The following is a 23,014-nucleotide window of genomic DNA, read 5'->3' on the forward strand; positions in this document are numbered from 1 at the left end:
TTTCCCAGGACACCTTTACACATTCTAAATAAACTGAGAAAATATGTGGTGAAGAAATCAGTTCTTAATAGATCCGTTTCATTTTCTTTACTTTTCAGCCAATTTCGGGTTTTTTCTTCTCTGTAGCCATTTCAGTTACTACATATATGAAGTATAGATCGATGTCAACTCTTGCAGGGAAGCTGAACGCGAGACTAGCGATGTTTTCGAAATATGGCGGTAAGTGTCGAAGTGTTCTCAAGATTGCCGACAATTTTCTTCCTTGAAACTGTTTTTCCATCTTAGTAGCCATTTCTACCATGGCCTTCGACAACAAAAGAGCTCTTTGGATCGCTGCTGGCCTACTTTCAGGGCTAGGAACTGCTCTTTGTGTCGCCGAACTTCGAAAATTCATCAGGGAAAAGTGTACCAGAAAACCTCTTTCACAAATGGAGGATAATATTCGATTGGAAGATCTGGAAGTTCTCGTGCGATCGTCGAACTATTCCCTGAGAAAGAGCGCCGAACAGGTTGTGTTGGACAGAGCCATGAAGAACCAAAATCTTGATTTCATCATCGGCGCTTGCTACAGCCAAGACGAGTTTCAAGTTTTGAAAGCTGTTGTCGTGTTAGCGATGTTGGTGAAAAACTCCGAACGCAGCGAAAGAGAGAAGTTGATAGACCACGGGATACTGGAATCGCTCTCTCACTCCCTTGTATATTCAGTTCAGACTGGATACAGAAGTCTTGTGGAGATGGGAGGTTACGAACTTCGACTGCAAAGGTGCGCTTCAGAATCGTTATTTCACCTTATCTACGACGAAGAAAGGACCAAAGTTCGTCTAGCGCAGTCAAATTCTTCCATCGTTGCAGTTCTTTTACAACTGATGTCGGAGACAAGGAATAAAGAGGCTATGCGATGGTGTCTATTTACGGTTCATCAGTTGGCTGCTTGTGACTCAATACGGCCCGAACTCTTAAGTAATGGCGTAATACCTTCTGTCTCGGAAATGCTTGTCAGGAATCAAGGAGATTTTGTGTTGATGAGAGCCTGTCTCCACACTATGGTGATGTTTGTTAATAACAACACGGATGATGAAGTGGTATATCTTAAGGAGTTGGCTAAATATGATGTCTTTAAACCAGCTGTAGTGTCTCTTAGAGCTGGTGAGCTACAATGCTGTTGTTTTTCAAATTTATTTATCTAATATCTCAGAAATAGAAATACTGTATACAATGTAGAAGTACATTTTGTATAAAAAGTAAATATAACTTTATTTAAATGTCAAATGTATTAGCACTGTTGTGCTAATTGGGGACACTGTAAATAAACAAACAAATACTGCAAATAGAACATAAACTTTAAGAATCCAAACTGGTAGGAGGCTGACCAGTTGGCTATTTGCACAATGCAGTCAAGTAGTTGAACTCGAGGCTACGGAGAACAAATCCAGATAGCGGAAGTGGAGAAAGATTTGAACCAGGGACCTCCAGATTTCAATTTCAGCTCCCTAAGCCATTCGGCCATGCCACCTCCTGACACCCTAACATAATTGTAGTTCAGTTTTTTTTTTTTTTTTCTCTTGTTTTTTTAATATGAATTTCACATCTTATTTACAAACCTTACATTACTTATTAATTGACAGATCCAAACATTACTTTAAAAATTAGTGACATTACTTACAAAATTAACTCGAATACAATGCTGTTATACTTACTGTACAATACTCTTTTCTTTATTTAATACATTACTACATGTAACTCTAATTACAATGTTATTATCAATACTCGCAATATATTTTTTTTAAATGTAATAATTAATTTTCTAATTACAGTGTAACAATCAGTCATCTTTTTTGAAATCTAATCTAATATACAAGTTAATTTACAAAAGCCTTATATACTATTAACAAATCATTAATTAATTAAGTCGGAAAAAAATATGTAATATACAAATAAGAAATAAAAAAGGAAAAAACACACAAGAAATGAAACAAAAAAGAAAACGGGAACAGATTTAGAGACACACACGTGTACAAGTCATGTAGTTTTTGTTTCTGTTTGCTAAGATTGGTAGTGAGAAGGCTGTATTTACAAGTTGATTTGTGATTTGCATTTGCTCATCTCTATAGATAATTTGCTTTTAAGGAATGTAAGGAAGGCTCTGAAGTAGTAATTTTCTCCATCTCTTGCAGCACAATAAGTGTAACACTTGGCAATTATTAAGCAGAGGTTTAAACCAAGTTGTTGACTAAAATCATATGTAAAGCTGTAGATTATGGTTTCATCGTTCAAGTCAAACTGCCTCCTCAAACGCTATCATAATTGTAGTTACGCAAATGGAAGTTTGGGAGACTGAGAAATGTAAGAGAGTTTCTTGCCATCAAATCAAATCTGCACTAATCAATCACCAGGTTTTTCCTTAGAATTTAAACATTATAGTTGTCAAGAGATGTTTTTCTTTACTTATGTTAAACAGATGACAGTGACCTTGTGTACTGGGCTGCTGGATTATTACATCAGTTTGCCATTCAAGACCTCCACAAAGCAGAGATTTGTGCTACCCCAAACATTATCAAATCACTTCAGAGTGTATTATGTTCAAGTGAAGCAATCTTACAGAGGTTAATCTTGCGCGTGCTAAGCTTCTTATGTGTTGGAAACCAATCATTCAGGACTAATGTGTTGCACTGTTCTTCGCTTGTGGCCAGGCTGCCTGTCTGCCTTGCTTCTGGTGACAATGACATTGTCCACTGGGCAGTGGTACTACTTCATGACCTTATTCTTTCTGAAGGTTTGTAATGATGTATTTATTTATTTATTTATTTATTTATTTACCTATTTATTAAGGGTTCACCTTTTCAGAAATGTGGAGGGTCGGTACTTACATGTACCTGGGACCATGATATCCTGAGTAAACAATAAGTGAGCCAAATGGCAAATATATAGGGAAGTAGCAGTAACAAAAATTATCATGGCATCCTCTGCCACAGCTTAACACCCCACTTCCCCGACCTCCCCTGATGTGTGATCAATCTGCTAATGAGCATTAACATATTTTTGTCCATTTGCGTTTGACTACCAATGCGTTTAGTTCTAAAGGCAAATGGGTTTACTCTGAGTTTCAAATGCGTTTGATAGTTCACATATCTCTGAGCATTACTGTAGTTAGGGCCAATACCTAAAAGCACACAAAATCAGCAGCAAGGAAATAGGGCAAGCAAGATGTTGCAATACACATGGGTAGAATGGACTGACCACAGAGCTGATCTCTGAGTTGGCTATGATACTGCATTAATAAATATTCTCATTTATATCTATTATGGATTTAATGTACCAAAATGAAACAGTTCTGCATGTAAAATGAACCGTCAGTTTATAAACCATAGTTTAAAATTCCAGTCTTTTTGGAACATACATATACATGTATGCAAGAGCAGTCAAGCAATGTTAGAAACAAGAAAGCCATTTGAGTAAGCCTAAATTTGAAAGCAGTGCCCCGGTACATTTTCAATAATGTTAAAGTTTTTAGCTGCATCAGATGAAAAAGTTACAGTGTGTTAGATCACAGAAAATACATGTATATAATGTCAAAGTACATGTAAGTTGTATTAAATATTCTTTGCTGTAGGATCTCCAACAGCAAATCGTGCTGCAGCACTGAGGGTACTCTCTGTAGCTAACGACATCATCAAGTCTCTTGTGCCGCTGGCTTGCAGAAAAGATAACATCTTGATTCGTTTGGTGGCTGAACTTCTTGGTCTGTTTTGCACTATTGGTAAGAGAGCTGGACTAGATTTCTAAGCATCTCACTCAGATAATGTGGTTACACCATGCTTAAAGAAACCAGTGTGGACAGGTTCTAGTTGTGTAGGGCACTTTTGTTTGCAGGAAGACTTTACAATTTACTTTAGAATCCAATGGTTTATTTTTGGTATACATTTTACTGAAGAACTGCCCATAAAATCTTCGGTTGAAAGTAAACTTTGGGTGTTTCCTTTTCCCTTTTCTCAAATGTACATGTAGCTGAATTTTTGCCTGTGAACTTTATGCTGATTTTAATTTCTTTTTTTGAGACATGACACAGAGTTATTATTAATATTATATGCAAAATCACTATGTTTCCTACTAGCATCTTTGCGGTTCTTTTCTCAAAATGGAAACACAAGAAACCTTTTGTTTTTCCATACAATGAAACCAACGCAACAGTTCAAGTCTCTGGAAGTTCGTTCCTTATATATGGGTGATCTGCTAATTATTATTATTCTAAATTACAGTTGAACCCAACTATTTCAAACTCTTAGAGAGGAAACGAAATATAGTTTGAAATAGCTGATACTGGTAAAAAAAAAAAAAAAAAAAAAAACGACTGAAAGGCAAATCCAAGGGAAGTGATTTTGAGTTCGAAATAGCAGGGAATAAGAGAAAACCCTGATTGAATCAGAGTGGTCCAACTGTATTTCCCTCGAAGCCAGTGAATCTTGTCATTGAGATTATACCACAATTTTAATGTTCTTCAGAAAGTTTACAAAGCAAGGTTCTTGAGGACGGCGGTTTAAAAGCAGTGCTGGCCTATTCTGTATCTGCTGATTCTGAGCTGCAATTCTGGGCATCTGCTCTTTTGCTGAACATGGCCATGACATCTGATGATGTTAAGAAAGAGATCATAATGCTAGGCGGATTGAAGCCGTTGATGGAGTTAGCAATTGGAGACAGCGATCATCCGCAGTGTTCCACTCATGCTGCCAAGACTCTTGTTATGCTTGGTTTTCTTGGTGAGTGATATGCTGTTAAATGCAATTGAACAATTGAAAGTTAACAACGAAGAGTAGCTGGTACTTCCAGTCAGCGGTATTTGTATGGTATTGGCTGCTCAGTCCTCTTCGCCATTTTACCAGTGTGTTCCAGTGTGGCGGTCCCTTGAATGGTCGTTTTGGTCTATACAAACAATAGCCTCCCTTTGGAGCGAAAATATGCTAGGATATTTGTTCGCAGACATTATCTGTTCCGAGAAGCGAACAGTGTTCCAAGAGCATAGCTTGAGGAAAACTGTGAGCTTCGAGGAACAGATAATGTCAAAGGACAAAATATCCGGGTATATTTTCTTCCCAAATGGAGGCTATTTTGTTTATTATTCTTTAAATCTTTTTCTCAACGCACACAGTTTTGAAAATTGGGGAATATTCTCGCACATTCCCCAGTTTTAAGCAGGGGAAAATTCGGTCGCGTGACGTGTTTAGACAAATCGCGCTAGCGAAAATATTTGATGGATTATAATGACCAATATTCTCATTCCTAGAGGCCTGTTCTCCTTCGCACCAGTGAAGGAGAGTTCTAGAGTCCTCAATAAGTGCTTTCTGAGTTGGAAATGAGTTTGATTTGCATGACAGTGAACATGTAAGAAAAACTCGTTTGCATATGAAAGTTTCTGCACAAAAGTGGGGGTTTAATCCCAGTTGGGGGGGGGGGGGGGATTCCCATAATTATCAGAACGACGGGTTGCTTGTTGGAAATTTTGAAAAGAACCCCTAAGGGGTACCAAGGTCCTGTTTTGTAGGCATGGCTTGAAATTTTTTTCACCCCTAAGAGGTATAAATACTAAAACAAAGCAGCTTAATACCCTAAAAGGTACCAGACACTCCCACTGTGGACTTTTTGAGGCTGGGCACCCTAAGAAGTACCAAAACTGCTTTTTTAACCCCTAAAAGGTACGACAAGCACCCCTGTCATTTTTATATGGGAGGGAGTTTAATGAGCATTTTCAGCAGGAGGTCAACTGTTTTTCACAGTTGGGCAATCAGGGCTCGACACTAATGGTAACCAACTAGCCACAGACTGGTAGAAATTTAGTTTTGGCTAGTAGGTTTTTGATTTCCACTAGCCACTTTGGCTAGTAAACAAAATGAAATTGGCGGAATTAGTTTCTGTCTTCCACAAGAAAGTTATACGCAAACACTTTTCTTGAAAACAAGGTCAGAATTTCATTAATGTGTCATGTTACCGGGCACGTGCTGTACATCACATATGCGAATTTAAGTTTGTTTACTTTTTGCTGCATTGTGGTATGTAATGGGTAAGTACACATGTTGTTATGTTGAAAGAAATATCTCTCAAACAAGATGGCATTTTCTGAAAGCACTCATCATTGTTCTTTTTTGTCACAAAATTAGAGCAACAAAACATGAGCTTCCTGATAAAATCATGCGCAAAATCTTGCAGAACTGTAAAGGGATAACATTTCATTTAGCGCAACAGCACGTGGGTGATTTGTTGTCATAGGCATACTGACAAAACTTACTACTACGGAAACAATTGAATGAGAAAGATTTATTTCCTTCGACATTAAAATCAGCCGTTTTTAGCAGTCAAATTTCGCCAGCAACAGTTTGCAGTATCGTTCGGATAGTTGATTTGCTTTTAAAACATTTCTTCGGCCTCTTTCCTGTGAAGAAGTATCAACGGTTCAAGTCTTACAATGATGTTTCGGGTTCTCGATGATTTTCCAAGGAAGTTTCAAAGAAAAACGCTTGGCTAGTAAAAAAAAAGTTTTGGCTAGTAACATCTAAGTTGTCACTAGCCACTAGGCTAGTAAGTTGAGTAGTTAGTGTCGAGCCCTGGCAATTAAACTGTTTAGAATTGAACTTCTTAGTTTATAAGAGAACGTTTCTCTAGATGGTCAAACTAAGAGGGAAAAATCATTCTCACAGCCGGTCAATTTGCCAGTGCTCAGGTTTTAATCATACCCTAACTAAGACTCATTTGAAGCATAAGTAAGGGCAACTGAGCAATGGCTTGTTCTTTTGTTCAGCACCAAACATTGTTTAAACTCTGTCCAGCAATGTTTTTTCTTCAAATCCGATTGGGTTGTAAGACAAAGAAAAGAGAAAATCAATGTAACATGTAATAAACAAGATAAAAATATTGGGTGAGGCAAGAGGTCTCAATTTTTCATGCTGACATAAAGAGTAATGGCCTCGGTGGATAAGAATGCTGGATTGTACAATGCATGTTATTTTATGCATAACTTTGCGTTTATAATAATCTATGCCAAATTTTTTATCTAGCAGCATAAGGCAATTCCTGCGAAAGGGCTATGCTGTATGTGAATGTATCTTTTGGGACACAATGCTAGTGCTTGCTGCTGATACAGTAGCTACATACCAGTAATACATGTACAGCCCTTCTACGTCATATATATATCTTTTGTCTAATGATGGTTCTTAGCAATGGAATAAAAGTAAATCTGTTCAATACTTTTTTCAGACACGAAAATCCCAGTGACTATCCAATCCCTTGGTTACAAGAATGGTGATCGAGTGAGTATTTCAATCAACGGCAAGGAGCACAGTCCCAATAAACCAGGCATTAATGTAGTGGTGATGGACTTCATGACTTTCCAAGTGACAGAAGCAGTTTCATTTGATACCGGCCATGACAAGGATGCTAGTGAACGACTCATCGAGTGTATTGACATGATACCTGTTGGAACACTGGTGTTCATAGCTGTGAGAGGAGAGGCAAACTATTACATGACTGGTGAGTTCTGCTCCCTTAGGACTATAATTTTGGGGTGTTACATAACACTCCTTACTTAAAGGAGACGTACACTCTGGAAAACATATATTTTTTTATCAACGATAGTAAAAACCTCGCACTAAGTTAAGTTAGCATGTTGTGCCTCGTCCCATGTCAAAGTCTGCGTACGAGCCAAGTGGCTCATCAGGCCAGAGCGTATCCCGGTTTCTGTAGCATGAAGCAACTAGAGTCCGGAGCTCCGCCACTGCCCCTCCCATCCGTCCCATGTCTAGCCCTTCTCTTTTACCTTGGCCATCAAAGTATGTCTCCAAATTGTTACTTAATGCTCCTATGGCCACTAAACAGCTGCTTAAACCCAAACCATATTCCTTTGCTTTTGTGTTGACTGGAACAACTTTGAGTGGTCACTTATGAGTGCTTAAAAGCAAAGAAAACTACCAGTTGCTGATTTCCAAAAGTAGTCACAGATGCTGATGGTAGTGGTCACTTATGAGAGCCTTTAATAACAGAATTTGAGTGGCAACTTACTAGAACTGGTTGCTTATGACTACATAATGTGCGACTGTTTGTGCAAGATTGAACTCTGTAACGAGAAAAAAATAATGATATTAATAAAAATAAAAATAAGGAAAAAATTCAGGGTCAGACATGCAAGGTATCACTAAGCTATCGTTTAGTTTTGATCCACTTGCAGCCTTGATCTTCAAACTCGTATCAAACTTGTTACTTTATGGGTGAGTTGTATCAATGGCAGGAAAGTTCACCATAACATCAAGGGCCGAGCAAGCATACACTGTACATGTACTCAGCCATAACAGATTTTACGGGTTATGGCCATTAATGATAGCCCTGCATGCAAAATGCAAACGTCATGCATGTATATATGTGTACTAAGTAGATGTACACTTACATTACTTTGTGTGAACTTTTCATCAGCTGATGCAAAAGTACATCTCAAAGATCTTGGAATTGAAGATTACAATTTTAAAACTGGCGAGCTGTGGACATACTGTGGCTACAAGAAGAGAGATGGAGCAGTGAAGATTGCTCTTCATCGAGGCTTTGATGCGGTGGAGTTGGTCACTTCCCTCAATCTAGGTGTGGTTTTCAAATTGTGTTGGCTTGCTGTTGCCTTTAGATAACTTTGACTTTACAGTTAAGTTAGTTCACACAGTGTAGCTTCAGTGTACCTTATTCTCATACTTTTGAGTTAGTAATCATCATCATCACTGTTGTCAAGATTAACATCATTATCATCATCGTCGTCAACCATCACCTCTATTGCCTCTCAGTAAACAGACAAACCTAACTTTTACTGCAATAATGCTCGTCTCACCTTAAAAGACAGCACAATAAGTAATTACAGTGGTACAGGTGTTGTAGTAATTGAAAGTTTTTAAAAGTTAAAAGGTGTTGTGCAAACAAAGTTTGTTTCTACATGAATGGCAATCCAAATAACATTTAGTACATGTAAATGGAAATTTCCCAGCAAATATTTTACAGTGGAACCCCGCCTTATGATCAACACATCCTGTTATTGCGGCCACTTTTTTGTCCCAGCGAAACGCCCATTCATTTTCCTATAAGAAAACCCTGTTAATGCTGCCACCCGGTTAATTTTTGTCCAAATGGCCACATTCTAAAATCCCAACCTGTATAATCTTTTATAATTTTACCCCATTTATACTAACAGCCACTCTAACCACTTATGTTCATCCAGTGTTATTTTTTTGTTTTGTTTTGTTTTGTTTTTACTCTTATTATTATTATTATTATTATTATTATTATTATTATTATTATTATTATTGTCTTGCAACAGCTACAATTCTTACAATACTAAAATGTAAACTAATACTTTACACTAACGCAAGTTTCCATTTTTTCAAAATCATGTCTGCAGTAACCTTAAAGAACAGGGCTGGGTTGTTCAAAGCCCGATTAGGCTAACCCAGGATTAGGGAGAATTTTGATTCCAGTTTTGTGACTTTTGGATGAGGTTTCATGTTTATATTGCTTGCCCCTCAGTTTTGAGTTTTAATAACCTCAAACTGCACATAACATAAGCAATGAAAAACAATTTGAGACAAGAAAAATCAATACTTCGGTTTACTTTTAATCCTGGGTTAGCGTTAACCAACTTTCGAACAACTTGGCCCAGTCATGTAGAAGTGCAATTATGATATATCTGTTAAAACATCAGTCAATTTAGACCAGTCATCAGGTTTGTCCCTACCCCATTAATTGCAGCCAAATTTTCATGGTCTCACCCTGTTGGTGATCATATTAATGGGGTTAACAGCTTAGTAAGTCAGATGTTGAAAGAGAAAGAGATATATCAGTTCCTTTTTGCCTAATTTGAAATATAATTTGACTGTGTAATTTTTCAATGCAGGTTACTATGCTAATGAACAGGTACAGGGATACATTTTGTTACCACTGATCGATCTTTTGATGAGCACCCCTGCATCACTCGCCATTAGCAAAGTGTCTGAACTGGAGCTTCTCACTGTCCTAGCACGACATGATTACCATAAGGAAGGTTAGTTCAGTGAGATTTTTAATCCAGGATTGTCTAAAGAGTGTTTTTGTAGTAACTTAAGAATTTCTTATCAGAGATCATTGTGCATTGAGTAGACAGGTTGTACATGTACATGCAACTTATAATGAGCCAAATATTGTTCTCACAGTTTGATTGGTTGTTACTTAATATATAATCTATTGGAGGACAGACGCATAGATGCTGAAGCTAAGAGAATTTGCCACTACAAACCCAAAACATTATTTAGAATTGTTTGGCATTTCTGAACAAATATGTACGACAAGAAAGCTGTGGTGTACATTGTAAGTCTATGAGAAATAGAACTTCCTTCTCAACTGAAATTGCCTAAAATTAATTATAATTTCTGAAATTTTAAACATTTCAAACAAATATAAATTAAATTCTACCGAAAACCATTCCATGTATGTTCTTTCTTTGGCAACAATTCAGTACATGTACATGTACACTGTATACATGAAATAATTGCTAAACAACCGTTATCCTCGTCAACAATGGTTCATTCGCTCAATGGCATTTACCGATAGGTACAACTAGTATAAGTAATAGTAATTGGACCTCGAGTCGTACAATTCAGGGAGTAATCGTGCTTGGAATTTCAAATCGGCCTCACGCTTCGCGCTTGTCTGATTTTGAGATTACTCGCGCGATGCGCGAGGCCGATTTCAAGTTACAAGCACGGTTACTCCCTGAATTGTACGACTCGAGGTCTAAGTACTAATTAATCGTATCTATAACAAATTTCGGAATTATAAATGTCTTTTGAGAACTTCTTTTGAGTGACAACATATGTAGCACGTTTCATAAGTTTTGAAAACTATAGGAAACATTGCGAAGAAAGCCATTAAAGCATGCGTAATTGACATGCGAATCACGAGGGTATCCAATTACAAAAAGTTCAAATTGGATACCTGTAATTGGACACCCACGTGATCGCGCGCCGATTACGTGACAAATAGGCGCGCGGAGAACCGATCACGATTGAGAATTTCGTTGTAGATACGATTATAAGTCAAATATAATTCTCACATTTTGATTGTTTCTTAATAGTCCAGTTTCGAATTCGCCATGACCGTTGATTAAAAGCTTTGAGAACGCATTTGCACAGGGTTGGCCTCGACCTAAAGTAAAATATTCACAAATTCCAGCGAGAAGATGACCTGTTTACAGCTCTGTGTATTGTTTAATTTTCAAATTTGTTTCACCTTCCCGCCAGTATTTGTGAATATTTTTTTTAAGTCGAGGCTAACCCTGTACAAATGTGCTCTAAGTGCTTTTAATCAGCAGTCATGGCGAATTCGAAACTGGACTATTATGACTTATTGGAGGACAGACGCATAGATGATGCCATTAACATCCTGTATTGTAAAAATCTTTTGTTCAGTAATAGATCACTGAAGATGTCAAAATGCGTCAAGAACATCAGTGATAAACGTGGCTATTGCCTCGTGTGCCATTTTGTTTGACCTTACCGCATTTTAATGCCATCTGTGATATACATGTAGTGCTAAACAGTTGCACACGGCAACATGGAATCCATTTGTTAAGTACCTGTAAAAACAATGCACAATTTTAGCTACTCCCAAAATGTAGTGGAGTAATGAGTGCCACCTTTGACTATCAGAAATGGTTTTGTAAGTCTACACACCAGAATTTAAGTATACTGATGAGATACTGTTGTGTATTTTGATCATATTTTTTAGTGATGGTAAACACAGAGGGTTTCATGGAGTACATTGTGGAGTTGATTGACAACATGGCAAGCAAGACCGCTGACCATCTCAGGGCTAATCCACTGGTGATTGCTCATTGTATCGGGGCCATGAACATCATCACAGCAATAAGCATTGCCCAAGAAAGCCATGTAAATATGAATTGCTTTCTTGTAACAAGTTGTGTGAGAAAAAGAAAGTTTTCATTTTTTTTTTTTCAGTTATTAAATTGTTCTGGAATGAAATGGATGCCGAAAATTATAACAGTGTGATCACCAACTTTGAGAATTATGAGATTTAAGTATGAGATTCTATGTGGGGTTTAAGAGTTTGTAAAATTTAAAGGGTTTGCATGGTGGATTTTCAAGCTTGCTATTCACAATCTTTTCTTCCGTACTGAGAAAAAAAAATATTTACTTTCCTCTGTGACCTTAAGCATCGCAAGGTGTTAATAACTGTAACCGCAAAATTGCCTGGGACTCTGCTAATACACTAACTTAGATCAAACACCTTAACAGATGCCAGCAACTACCAGCTCCTTACAAACAAACAGCTTAGTTATGACCTCAATCAAAAGACCTGAAACATCAAACTTTGTCCTCAGGCAGAACCAATATGACGCAACATCCTGTTCAATTCAGATTATAATATACAGTGAAACCTGTATGAAGTGGACACCCTTGGGATGCTCACTAGTGTCCACGTAATACAGGGTGTCCGCTATAAACAGGTTCTAGTATGTTGTGGAATAATAGAACCTTTTGTAACACAGTGTACATATGTAAGATCAAAGACTGCTCATGGCACAATGTCTAGTCAGTCAATGCATCAATCTCGAATAAGCTACTTAGCTTTAAAACAACATCGCTGAACAATGTTAAAGGAGTCTGAGCTGAGTTTTTAGAAGTAAAACGTCCTTGAAGTGTTCGCTTATTAAAGGTTTTGTGCAACAAAATGGCTTAATATTGTGTGTCCGCGTCCGCTTAACAGAGGTGTCCACTGAATGCAGGTTTATTTACAGTAAATGTGGAAAGAAAATTTAGGGACTCAAGCTGGTGTCCACTTCATTGAGGGTGTCCGCTTAATACAGGTTTCACTGTATGATATTCTTTTCATCTTGCACTTCTCCTGTGATATTTTCAACCCATAAAAAGTAGTATTCTAACCCTAAAACAATGCCAACAACTACTTTACATACAACTTGTTCACAACGTCAACAAATTAAAGCATTGATCGAACTTTTACTTCAAACAGAACTGATACGCAGTATTGTAACACCTAGTGTACAGTTTACTTCTGGCCCTCTAAAGAAGGACATTCAATACAGCGAGAGAGGGCCAGAACTGGACTGTGTAACACCTTAGTTTTGTTCCAGGAAAAGTTTGCTGAATTCCATGTCCTGGATGCAGTTCTGGGCCTCCTCTGCCTCATCAACTCACTACAGCTCGAAAAACTGAATCAGCAAATTAAAACAAACGCTGGCACAGAGGGACAAACAGTAATCCTCGAAACCGAAGCTGAACTTTTTGGTGGCAGTGAAACTGGGAAACCGTCTGACGAAGGCTTTATTACTCGTGTAGTTTCTTCACCCGCTGAAAATGTGTCTGTTGTGGCAGAAGAAGGTAAGTACCCCTGGTGGCGAGGGAGGAGGGGGGCGTGCCAATTGTACCTTTTAGTGGTTAAAGTTTGAGCTGTACACGATTTCTTTCATCCTCCATGAAAACATTGGTACAACGTGCACGTGCTTGATAACAATAGGGAGTTCAAGGTGGCTCAAAACCGTTTCCAACATTTAGATTCTGATGGGTCGTTATAACCACCCTTTATCTCTTGATGCTGCAATCATGGTATCAAAAAACTGCCCAATCATTGGTGTGTACGTTGTTATCATTTTCATGGCACAATAGGTTACCATGGCAACAGCATAACCTCCTAAAATCACCCTTAATTACGTCAATAATTTTCGAAAAGTTAAGGTGGCTCTGAACCCTACTAACAGATTTTATTTAAGGTCATTCCTCACATTTGCATTGCGCATCCTTACTGCGCATGATTTATGGCGTCATTAGCGCGGGCTCGTGCACGCGCACATTGAAAACATGACGGATTTGCCTTGATATTGAGCTCTGTCAGTTGAAAAATGGCTCTAGCTCGCCAACGAGCACGGGCACCCCAATTTTTTTTCCAGTCATTGTAATCAACTAATCATAAGCTTTGCGTGAGAAAAGACTGATTTAATTTCTATTGCTGAAAATTGAATAAATAAGAAAAATAGCAGATACACTGTGGTCTTTTCTATTTTGCAGTCGGTAACCACGTCAAGAAATTTGGTTCAAATTTTTAATCAAGGATTTAGCTTTCCGTCTGAATCAAACTTAAAACGTTTATTTGTGTCTGACACATTGTATTGACGGTAGTTTAATGCGTGTTCTTATGAGTCCGGACTCACAAAGATGTTACAATTACTGGGAAAGCGTTCTTATAATAAGCATCAAATAATGCCAAAATGGGGCATTTTCAATGCCTCATTGCTCCTTAATGAGCATGGGCACCCCCCTTTTTTATTTCAAAATTGAATTTATCATATGACAAATATTCAGTGGACAAAGTTTGAACAAAAATCTATTGTCACTTTTATTTCAGAGGAATTACCTTAAACTTTGCCAAAAGTTGCGTCTTATCATGCTCATCAAAAGTTGATAATATAAAAAATATTTCACCGTGTCGTTTTTGAATTATAAGCCCCTAAAGCTGTAATTAAGGGTGTTTTTAGGAGGTCATACTGTTGCTATGGTGAGCTATTGTGTCACGAAAATGATAACAACGTGTTCACCAATGATTGGTAGTTTTTTGATACTATGATTGTAGCATCAAGTGATAAAGAGTGATTATAATAACCTATCAAAATCTAAGTGCTGGAAACTGTTTTGAGTCAACTTCAACAAACCACCACCACGACGGCAACGAGAACGTCACCAAACAAACGGTTTAATGAACAGAACAATGGCTGTGCGCGTGCTTGATAAATCTTTGTACATTTCTTTGCCGTCCTCTGCAAAACAAGAACGTGAAATCACCAAGTTCTGCATCGCCTACGGAACGCGGACGGCGACGGCTAATTTTTTTGTTTTTCCATTTGGAATTGAACGCCGCCATCGATATTAATAATTGAACAAGTTTTTAGAGCCATTGGCGCACTTAACAGATTTAGACGCTTGCAAACATTTGAATTCAATTTTAACAAGGCGTCGTCGTTGTCGCTGCTTAACCTCCCCATTATCCGCGGGAGAACTGGGTATTATGTCTAATAGTAACTTGACTGGTATCACCTTGGAAATACGGTTTTTTGGGAGATAAACTGTCCGACCTTTCTTCCTTTCTAACTTAACAAGGTTTCCTTTATTTTGACGGTAATTTATTTTGTTTATCGCGAAAATTGCCTTCAAATACGGTCGAGTTATAGAAACACAAGTGAAAGTTTGGTAGAACGAGAAATGCTGTGGGAACACGAGCCGAGAGGCGAGTGTTTCCACAGCTTTTTCAAGTTCTCCAAAACTTTCACTTGTGTTTCTGTAACTCGATAGAAACATGGAGAACATGTTTTCTATTTCTTTCAGAAAATACCGCGACGAAAAGAGAAAACAACTTGTTTACTTTGATCATTAAAATCAGATGTAAAATAATTAATTCTCTTTGCTCGCGCCATCATCACGTCAACAGCTCGTGCTAGTTCTGTGTTACTATCGAGTTATAGGAACATGATTTTAAACCAATCAGTGCATGTATTTTCTTTGGGCTATTTTCTAATTTGTTATCCAAGTGTTATCCAAGTGGTCAGACAGTATATTTCCCATAAAGAACTTATTTCCAAGGTAATCCTTGTGAACTGGTAGTTCATATCTGATCTGATAATTCTATCTCATTTACAGTCAAACTAACCGCAAGTGGTTTAAGGACTCCTGTTCGCGGCAGCACCGCAGACGAACCTACTCCACTGAAAAGCACTCAGTGGAAAAGCACTCTACTGAAAAAGTCCAACACGACAATTCTAGAGTCGGAAACAGTGTCGGGAGAAGCGATAATTCATGATGACTTAGATGAAGCTTTCTCTAACCTGAGTGGATTGAGTGTAGTAACGCTGTACAACTGTATCGACTTGATTTCAAGTCTAGAGGAATCTCGGGAGCACTTTTTCAAGGCTGGTGCGATGCAGATCTTGTGGTGTCGGCTGCTCACTGCAAATTCATCCACAGTTCAGCAAATTGCACTTGCCACTGAAATGCTGTTGAACACATGCTGCTGTATGACCATGCTGGGGAAATATTATACTGGTAAGTAAAGTGTGTGACATAGATTAGTAATGGTAATCCTTCAGGTACTCCTTCCTTTGTGAGATGGATACCTCAGTCTCTATAAAGGATTGCCAGGGCTTTCATTAAGGTCCGTAACCCGCAACAACTACTCAGGGGTTTCAGTAAGGACCAGGCACTGGGCAAATTGGCCAGCTGTGAGAACAATTTTGCCCGGCTGGTTTGACCATCTAGCGGAAAGTTTTTCTTACAAAGGAGTTCAGTTCCAATAGTTTTGCCCTCCTGTGAAAACCAGTTGCTCTCATGCTGAAAACGATAATGAAACCTCTGCCTACTACGGCTTAGTATGCTTCATAGGCCATTGATGTTATGGATGAAATTGCTTGTTGTTGATACTTTCTACCCCCGAAGTAATAACTTTGTTATGGGTGTGAAGATCAAGGCTACAGGTAAATCAAAACTAAATGACAGCCCTGGATACCTCTTAGTGAGGTGGGTACCTCTCAATGCATTGGGGACCTTTCTAAACAGACACTACTTTAAGACAAACACCTTGGTAAGGGCAACAGTTCATTAAGGCAGACACATCCCCATGAAAGACGTCTGTCTCAGGCAGACACCTTTCATAGGAAAACACTTCTGAGGAAGACACCTTGAAGAATCACAGACACCTTAATAATGAAGACACCTTTATAACTAAGACATGCACCTGTCTATAGTAGATGGCTGTCTTTCACAGACTTCTTCTCTTTTGGGGAAGCCTCTTTAAAGCAGACAACCTAAAGCAGACAACTCCCAAGCGCTTCCTGTGGCAGACACGTCTGAGAGTCGCAGGTCTAAGACAGCCCACTTCCCCTATCTCTGTTTAACAACCCCCATCTGACATTGCACCTTCTGTTTCCTTGTTGTAATACTCAGATCTTGTAGTGGAGCTGGACGAACAGACGAAGACTCCAGCCCTTGTGTTGAGTGCTGATCGTCTGGAAGCTTCCAACCCTAACTGGACATTTGAAAGCGTGCATGCCACGTTATGTGTGGGGCGTGGCATGTGTACAGTACCCCCGTATCCTTCTGGTTGGTACTATGAGGTGACCCTCAAGTCCACGGGCATACTGCAGATAGGTACTTGAAGCTTATGATTACTGAATTAGAGAGGAGAGCAAGGTAGAAATGCGTGTTTCATTCTAGATTGGCTTGGGTGATCTTAATCAATTTTTTTTAGTAATCTTCGGAGGTCTTCAGGACCTTCAGCAATCTTTGCAAATCGTCAGAATTCTACCAAAGTTTACGAATTATCTTACTCAAGCAGCTATTTGTTCAAGCATCTGGCAAGGTTTGTAAGCCCTTGGGTGAATCTCTGCAATCTTCGGATATTTTAGATTACCTTTAATAGCAGTTAGAAACCTTTGTGTGTCTTCGGAATAACTTTGGAAATCTCCCAATTTTTAATCGTATTACAACTGTCCTTCTATTTGCAATTTTCGCCACAGTGCTACACGAAAGCTGCAGTCAGGTTTTACCCATCACAATTCAGTTTTTTTTTCTAGTGTGTCAACTCGATAGACTATTTTCGTATTCTCGGTATTGGCCTGGAACTAGCTTGCAATGCGGGGAGTCTTTTCATATGCAAATGACATTTATCTCTTTTAATGGCATTCCCCCGCACGAGCCTCCATTACAAGCTCGTGCCAGTCCAATACCGAGAATACAAATACCGTAAAACCTCACGTTAAAGCCTTGGGCTTATATAACTTCATAAGGGGTTTTACGTGGGCTTATAAACGGGGTGGGGGGCTTATATACGGGAGGGGCTATAAACGGGGGGGTTTATAAACGGGGGGCTTATATTCGGGGGGGGGAGGCATTGCGCATATAAGTAGAATAAAAAAACTATGTTTCGGAACGACGAGATAAAACGTGTCTGAGAAGCGAATTAAAGCTAACATACCATTACATTTAGAGCCATTATCCTACTACCCTATTACCCTATCATTACCCTATTACCCTATTAGCCTGAAACTTTCAATTAAAAATTTTGATGTTTGTAAAGAAACGCCAAAGAAACGCGCTTATACATTAGTTAGGCTAATATCCGGGCGGGAGGGCTCATATCTGGAAAAAAATCTTTGTTAGCAAATAGAAGGGCTTATACCCCGGGGGGGGGGGGGGGCTTATAGCCGAGGGACTTTAACGTGGGATTTTACGGTATTATGGTATATTATTCTCGTGCCTTAGGCTGGCAAACTGAGGAATGCCGGTATGGTCCCGAGCGAGGTGTAGGAGTAGGCGATGACAAGAACTCCTGTGCGTTCGACGGTGCACGGTGTAAAGTCTGGAGCGGACCCCCAAGTGAACAGGTCAACAACGACTACGGTAGAGAGTGGAGTTACGGTGATGTTCTAAGCTGTTTATTCTCATGGAATGGAGAGGTCTCGTTCTGGTTAAACGGGGTGGATATGGGCGTGGCATTCAGGGGGTTAAACCCTGGGGTTAATTGGTACCCTGCGGCTTCTATCGCCATGGACCAACACTGCAGCTTCAACTTTGGTAGTAAGCCTTTCAGGTGTGGTTTTTATTTATTTAATAGAAAATTGTTTCTCTGAAAAGATTTCTCCCGAGACGTTTTGAGACTAGACTCAAAAAACCCATGCCTGCTGATCACGTACATGTAGTTCTACAGAGATCCGTTTAGCGCCTTTGATTGGTTGTTACTTACACGCGAAAATTGGTAACCAAAGAACATCCAATCACAGACACTACACGGGCTCCTGTAGAGCTACGTCACAAGTGTGGAATTTTTTCGTGTCCAGTCTCACGCGTCTCTCGAACGGGTATAGAATTAAGAACGCAATAACAGTTGTTTGTTGTGTACGTGGGGAATTTTGTATTTTCACTCCTCAAAGAATCTCGGGTGTGATTGGCAGCTAAGTAACTCTGCTTGACATAAATTTCCCTCTTTGTCCGTGACAAGAAGCCAGTTTGGAGTTTTGGAGTCGCCTTTTATCCATTTCCTCTCTTTAGAAACGAATCCTAGTGTACAACCGTTAACATGGAATGAGTTTGACTTACAAGGCAGTGTACCTGCCAATTAAACTCACTACTATATGAATAGTTGTACACCAGGACTAGTGCTGGAACAGAGAAAAAGAGAACTCGGAAATGGACTTTATATAACAAGTCACGATTCCTGTAAAACAGGTATGATATTCCTGAAGGCTACATAGCCGTTTGTCACGTGGTCTCCAACTTGGTCAAGAAAGGTCCACTGCGCCTGTCGTCCTGTTGGACACCGATCAGCGGTAGTTTTGAGAGTATAGTGGAAGAAGATGAAGAACTCAATGATGAGGAGGGATTGGAGACTACTGAAAGAACCAAGGCTGACAAGTCGGGTACGATGTTTAACTGTTGGTATTTCGGTTGACTAACATGCAGTTCATGCCAAACTGAAAAAACTTAGATGCACCCTGATAACACGCCCTTTTTTATTCCTCCCCCCCCCCCCTACCTTCTCAACACACATCCGCACCCAGTCCTGCAATAATAAACCCCATCCCACCCTCCTGTTAGAGCGGTTTTCAATCGAGTGTCGTAAAACCGAAGCCAAAGTAATCACTCTAGCCAATCACAAGGGGCACAGAGAATACAATGAACCAATCAAAACTCGAAGCAATTACATGTAGCTGACGCAAAGCGCGGGAAAACGCGTGCGAGGTAGTCACGAGTGGTTTTTGTTTTACTTCTGATTGGATGAAAAAGTGGCGCCAGTTTTTTGAGCCAATCGTCCAGCGTAGTAAATGCAAAACCAGTTACTTTTCGACACCCAATTCAAAACCGCTCTAGGCTTACAATTGGATTTATCACTCAAGAACAATATAACATAGCGTTGCCATTGTAAGGATCTACAAATACAAACAGTTCAGGGCTGGGAAAAAAATCTTGAATTCTAGCTTGCCCTTCGGACAATTAGCTCTCAAATTGTGTTTGCCCTGGGCAAGTCTTAGTTTGCTCTTGTTTTGATTTAGTTGGCGGAGACGACTTGCCTGAAGCCTTGTTCATCGTGTAAGTGAGAATGAGAAGTTACTTGCCCAGAAGGAGAGTCTATTTTTCCCGGACGAATGGACGGCACTGTTTTCGAGCCTTGCAGTTGTCTTTCAGTTTGTACTGTATTTTTTCCAATGCTTTTTTCATCCTTTGATTGTCTTTATTTTCAGCTCAAAAAGTTGAAGAAAGCCGTTTCGATAAGGAAGTATCTGACGTTCTTGTGACGGAGGAGAGGTCCCCAAAGGCTTCTCCAGAACAAAGCATGTCTGATGCAGATGTGCTGTTTGACTGCCAGGGCGCTTCTTCTATAACTGATCCATCCCTTGTTAGATCTCCTGAACCTTCAAATCACTCCCTAACGTTCGTAACTCCATCGTCCAGTATCTTCACTACTCCTCAGAGCTCCCTGCCAAAACCAACCGTGCACGACGATTTCTTTCATGGGAACGAGCCCAAGCATACGCCGTTTGGAACAGCGGCGACTGGTGACGACAGACTCGAGGAAAAGCCCCCTCGTGATGAAAAGCACGTGACCAGCACACCATATTTAGGTTCAGGCTCTCTGAGGGACTCTATTGACAAGCGCTTTCACGCGGGGTCCCGTCCGAGTACCTGGTCGCAAGCGGTAACACCTGGAGAGTCCTTCATGGATGAGATAGGTATGGACTTTTTTGTGCAGATATTACTGGTTTGAATGTGACGAAATAACTCATCTTTTGACCCACTCGAGAGCCTTTGTCGGGACGCCATTTTAATGTCACGCAACGCGTAAACTTGGAAATTCAAACATGCCCTATTACATAATGAGGAACCCTGTCGGGCTTAAACATTGCAAAACGTCAAGTTATTAGAGGGTCTAACATCTGATGAAACTAAAGCTTCAGAAGGATTGGTAAGTTCTTATTTTGGCAAAGGATGACGTCACATGAAAACCGGCAGTTTGTGGGTGCAGCGTTGCATGCAGCAACTGCGCCCGCAGTCAAACCGAAACGATACGCTAATTGAGTCTTTTCCTTCGCAGCTAACGAAAATAAAGGCGTTGATAATGTTGCTTTGACCTTTTCTAATAGTTAATTCGATAATTCTGGGTTTAATTTGACGACGAACACCATATTTTGTTCAAAATTAAGTATCAACTATTTTCCTACCCGGCGACACTCGACGAACTACGAGTGAGTTGCCAGACGTGGGCGACTCATTTTTGCCAAATTGAAAGCTTGGAGGCTCAAAATGTTTCATATTTTTCACTTTTTGCAATCTGATATGGTTTTTGGAATTATAAATCCATTTTCGTGAATATTCAGTACCGTCTCCAGTGAGAAAAGTTGCCTGCAATGCCTTTTCTGTTAACAGACATTGACGTCTGGACAGTGCAGTTTTCCCGCCCTCTGAATCGTGATTGGTCAATTTAAATTTTAGGCGCGCTAGCCTCTTTGTGTAATATAAATGAAGTGTCTTTTCTGTTGTTGCAGAGCCCATTGTGCCATGCCTGTACTTCGAGGCCGAGCTCAAATACGCACCATGTCGCGTCAAGCAGATAGGCTTTATCAACGTTGAAACAAGAGAGAAAATTTATTGTGACATACATGACGGCCATCTCCAGCTTCCCAAGTCGTCCAGTCCTACCTCGTACGAGCATGAAAGCTTCAGGATCCCGGATGTTGTCGGCTGTGCTGTTATCCTGTCAAGGGGACACATTATGTTCACCTTAGATGGAGTACCTACTGGACAGTTTTATGAATTCCCTTCAAGTAAACCGTCATCCATGGTCATTGAAAACCTCTTTCCTTACATATCTTGCACTCGTATACGGTGTAACTATGGCCAGCGGTCGTTCCTGTTTGAGGATGCAAACAGCAAAGAATCGCTCCTTGTGAGTGGAGCCTTGTTGCATGGATTAGTTAAAGACAATTCACAGCTGTAGTCTGGGATTCAGTCACTGACTTCGAAGTTGCAGAGCCCAATAAGCGCTACTACATGAAAGTACTGCTCAATAGCTTTCAGAACCACCTTGTACAGCATAATAAACAGTACCATATGAAAGTGCTGCTCAATAGCTTTTATTCGAACAGTCACACACTAGGGTTTCACTTAAAGATTTAACAGTTAGAACCACCTTGTACAGACAATTCACAGCTGTAGCCTGGGATTCAGTCACTGAATTCGAAGTTGCAGAGCCCAATAAGCGGTACTACATGAAAGTACTGCTCAATAGCTTTTCGAACCACCTTGTACAGCATAAATAAACAGCACCACATGAAAGAACTGCTCCATACCTTTCATTTCAATGGTCACACACCAGGGTTTCATCATCGGACTTAGAAGTTGGAACCACCTTAAACAGAACGATAAACAGTAGCATATGAAAGCACTAATCAGCAGCTTTCATTTGAATGGTCACACACTAGGGTTTCATCCACAGGCTTTACAGTTAGAACCACCTTGTACAGCATAAATAAACAGCACCACATGAAAGTACTGCTCCATACCTTTCATTTGAATGGTCAAATATTAGGGTTTCATCATCGGACTTAAAAGTTGGAACCACCTTAAACAGAATGATAAACAGTACCGCATGAAAGTATTGCTCAATAGCTTTCATTTGAATGGTCACACACTTGACTAGGACTTCATCCTCACACATAACAGTAAGAATCAACTTGCACAGCATAATAAACATGAAAGTACTGCTCCTTAGCATGCTGTAACACTTCACGCAACATTACTTGCGCAGCAAACCAGTTCTGGGGCTGGTGGTCTAAAGAGGTGATAATAAAACGTTATCCGAGTCGGTCACTCGCTATCTACTGGATAAGTGTCAACATAACAAACTACGCTTTCGGCTGTTATTGCAAGTAGTTACTTAAGTTGTGCCGTAT

General features: G+C 39.6%; 1 protein-coding gene across 1 annotated transcript; it reads left to right on the plus strand.

Moving 5' to 3' along the window:
• Positions 1-176: 176 nt before the first annotated feature.
• On the plus strand, positions 177-22,931 carry LOC110054294 (uncharacterized). The gene is made up of 15 exons (XM_089286914.1): positions 177-1,146; positions 2,459-2,773; positions 3,611-3,757; positions 4,500-4,754; positions 7,243-7,515; positions 8,452-8,613; positions 9,908-10,054; positions 11,776-11,936; positions 13,160-13,406; positions 15,714-16,115; positions 17,013-17,216; positions 18,330-18,657; positions 19,293-19,483; positions 20,306-20,794; positions 21,608-22,931. Exons 1-15 carry the CDS (start codon positions 300-302, stop codon positions 22,057-22,059), a joined length of 4,620 nt encoding a protein of 1,539 aa, XP_089143040.1. The 5' UTR covers positions 177-299; the 3' UTR covers positions 22,060-22,931.
• Positions 22,932-23,014: the final 83 nt, after the last annotated feature.

The sequence above is a fragment of the Orbicella faveolata genome, unplaced genomic scaffold (genome assembly GCF_042242905.1).
Source record: "Orbicella faveolata isolate gen_17 unplaced genomic scaffold, um_ofav_v1 contig_14, whole genome shotgun sequence".
Lineage (NCBI taxonomy): Eukaryota > Metazoa > Cnidaria > Anthozoa > Scleractinia > Merulinidae > Orbicella > Orbicella faveolata.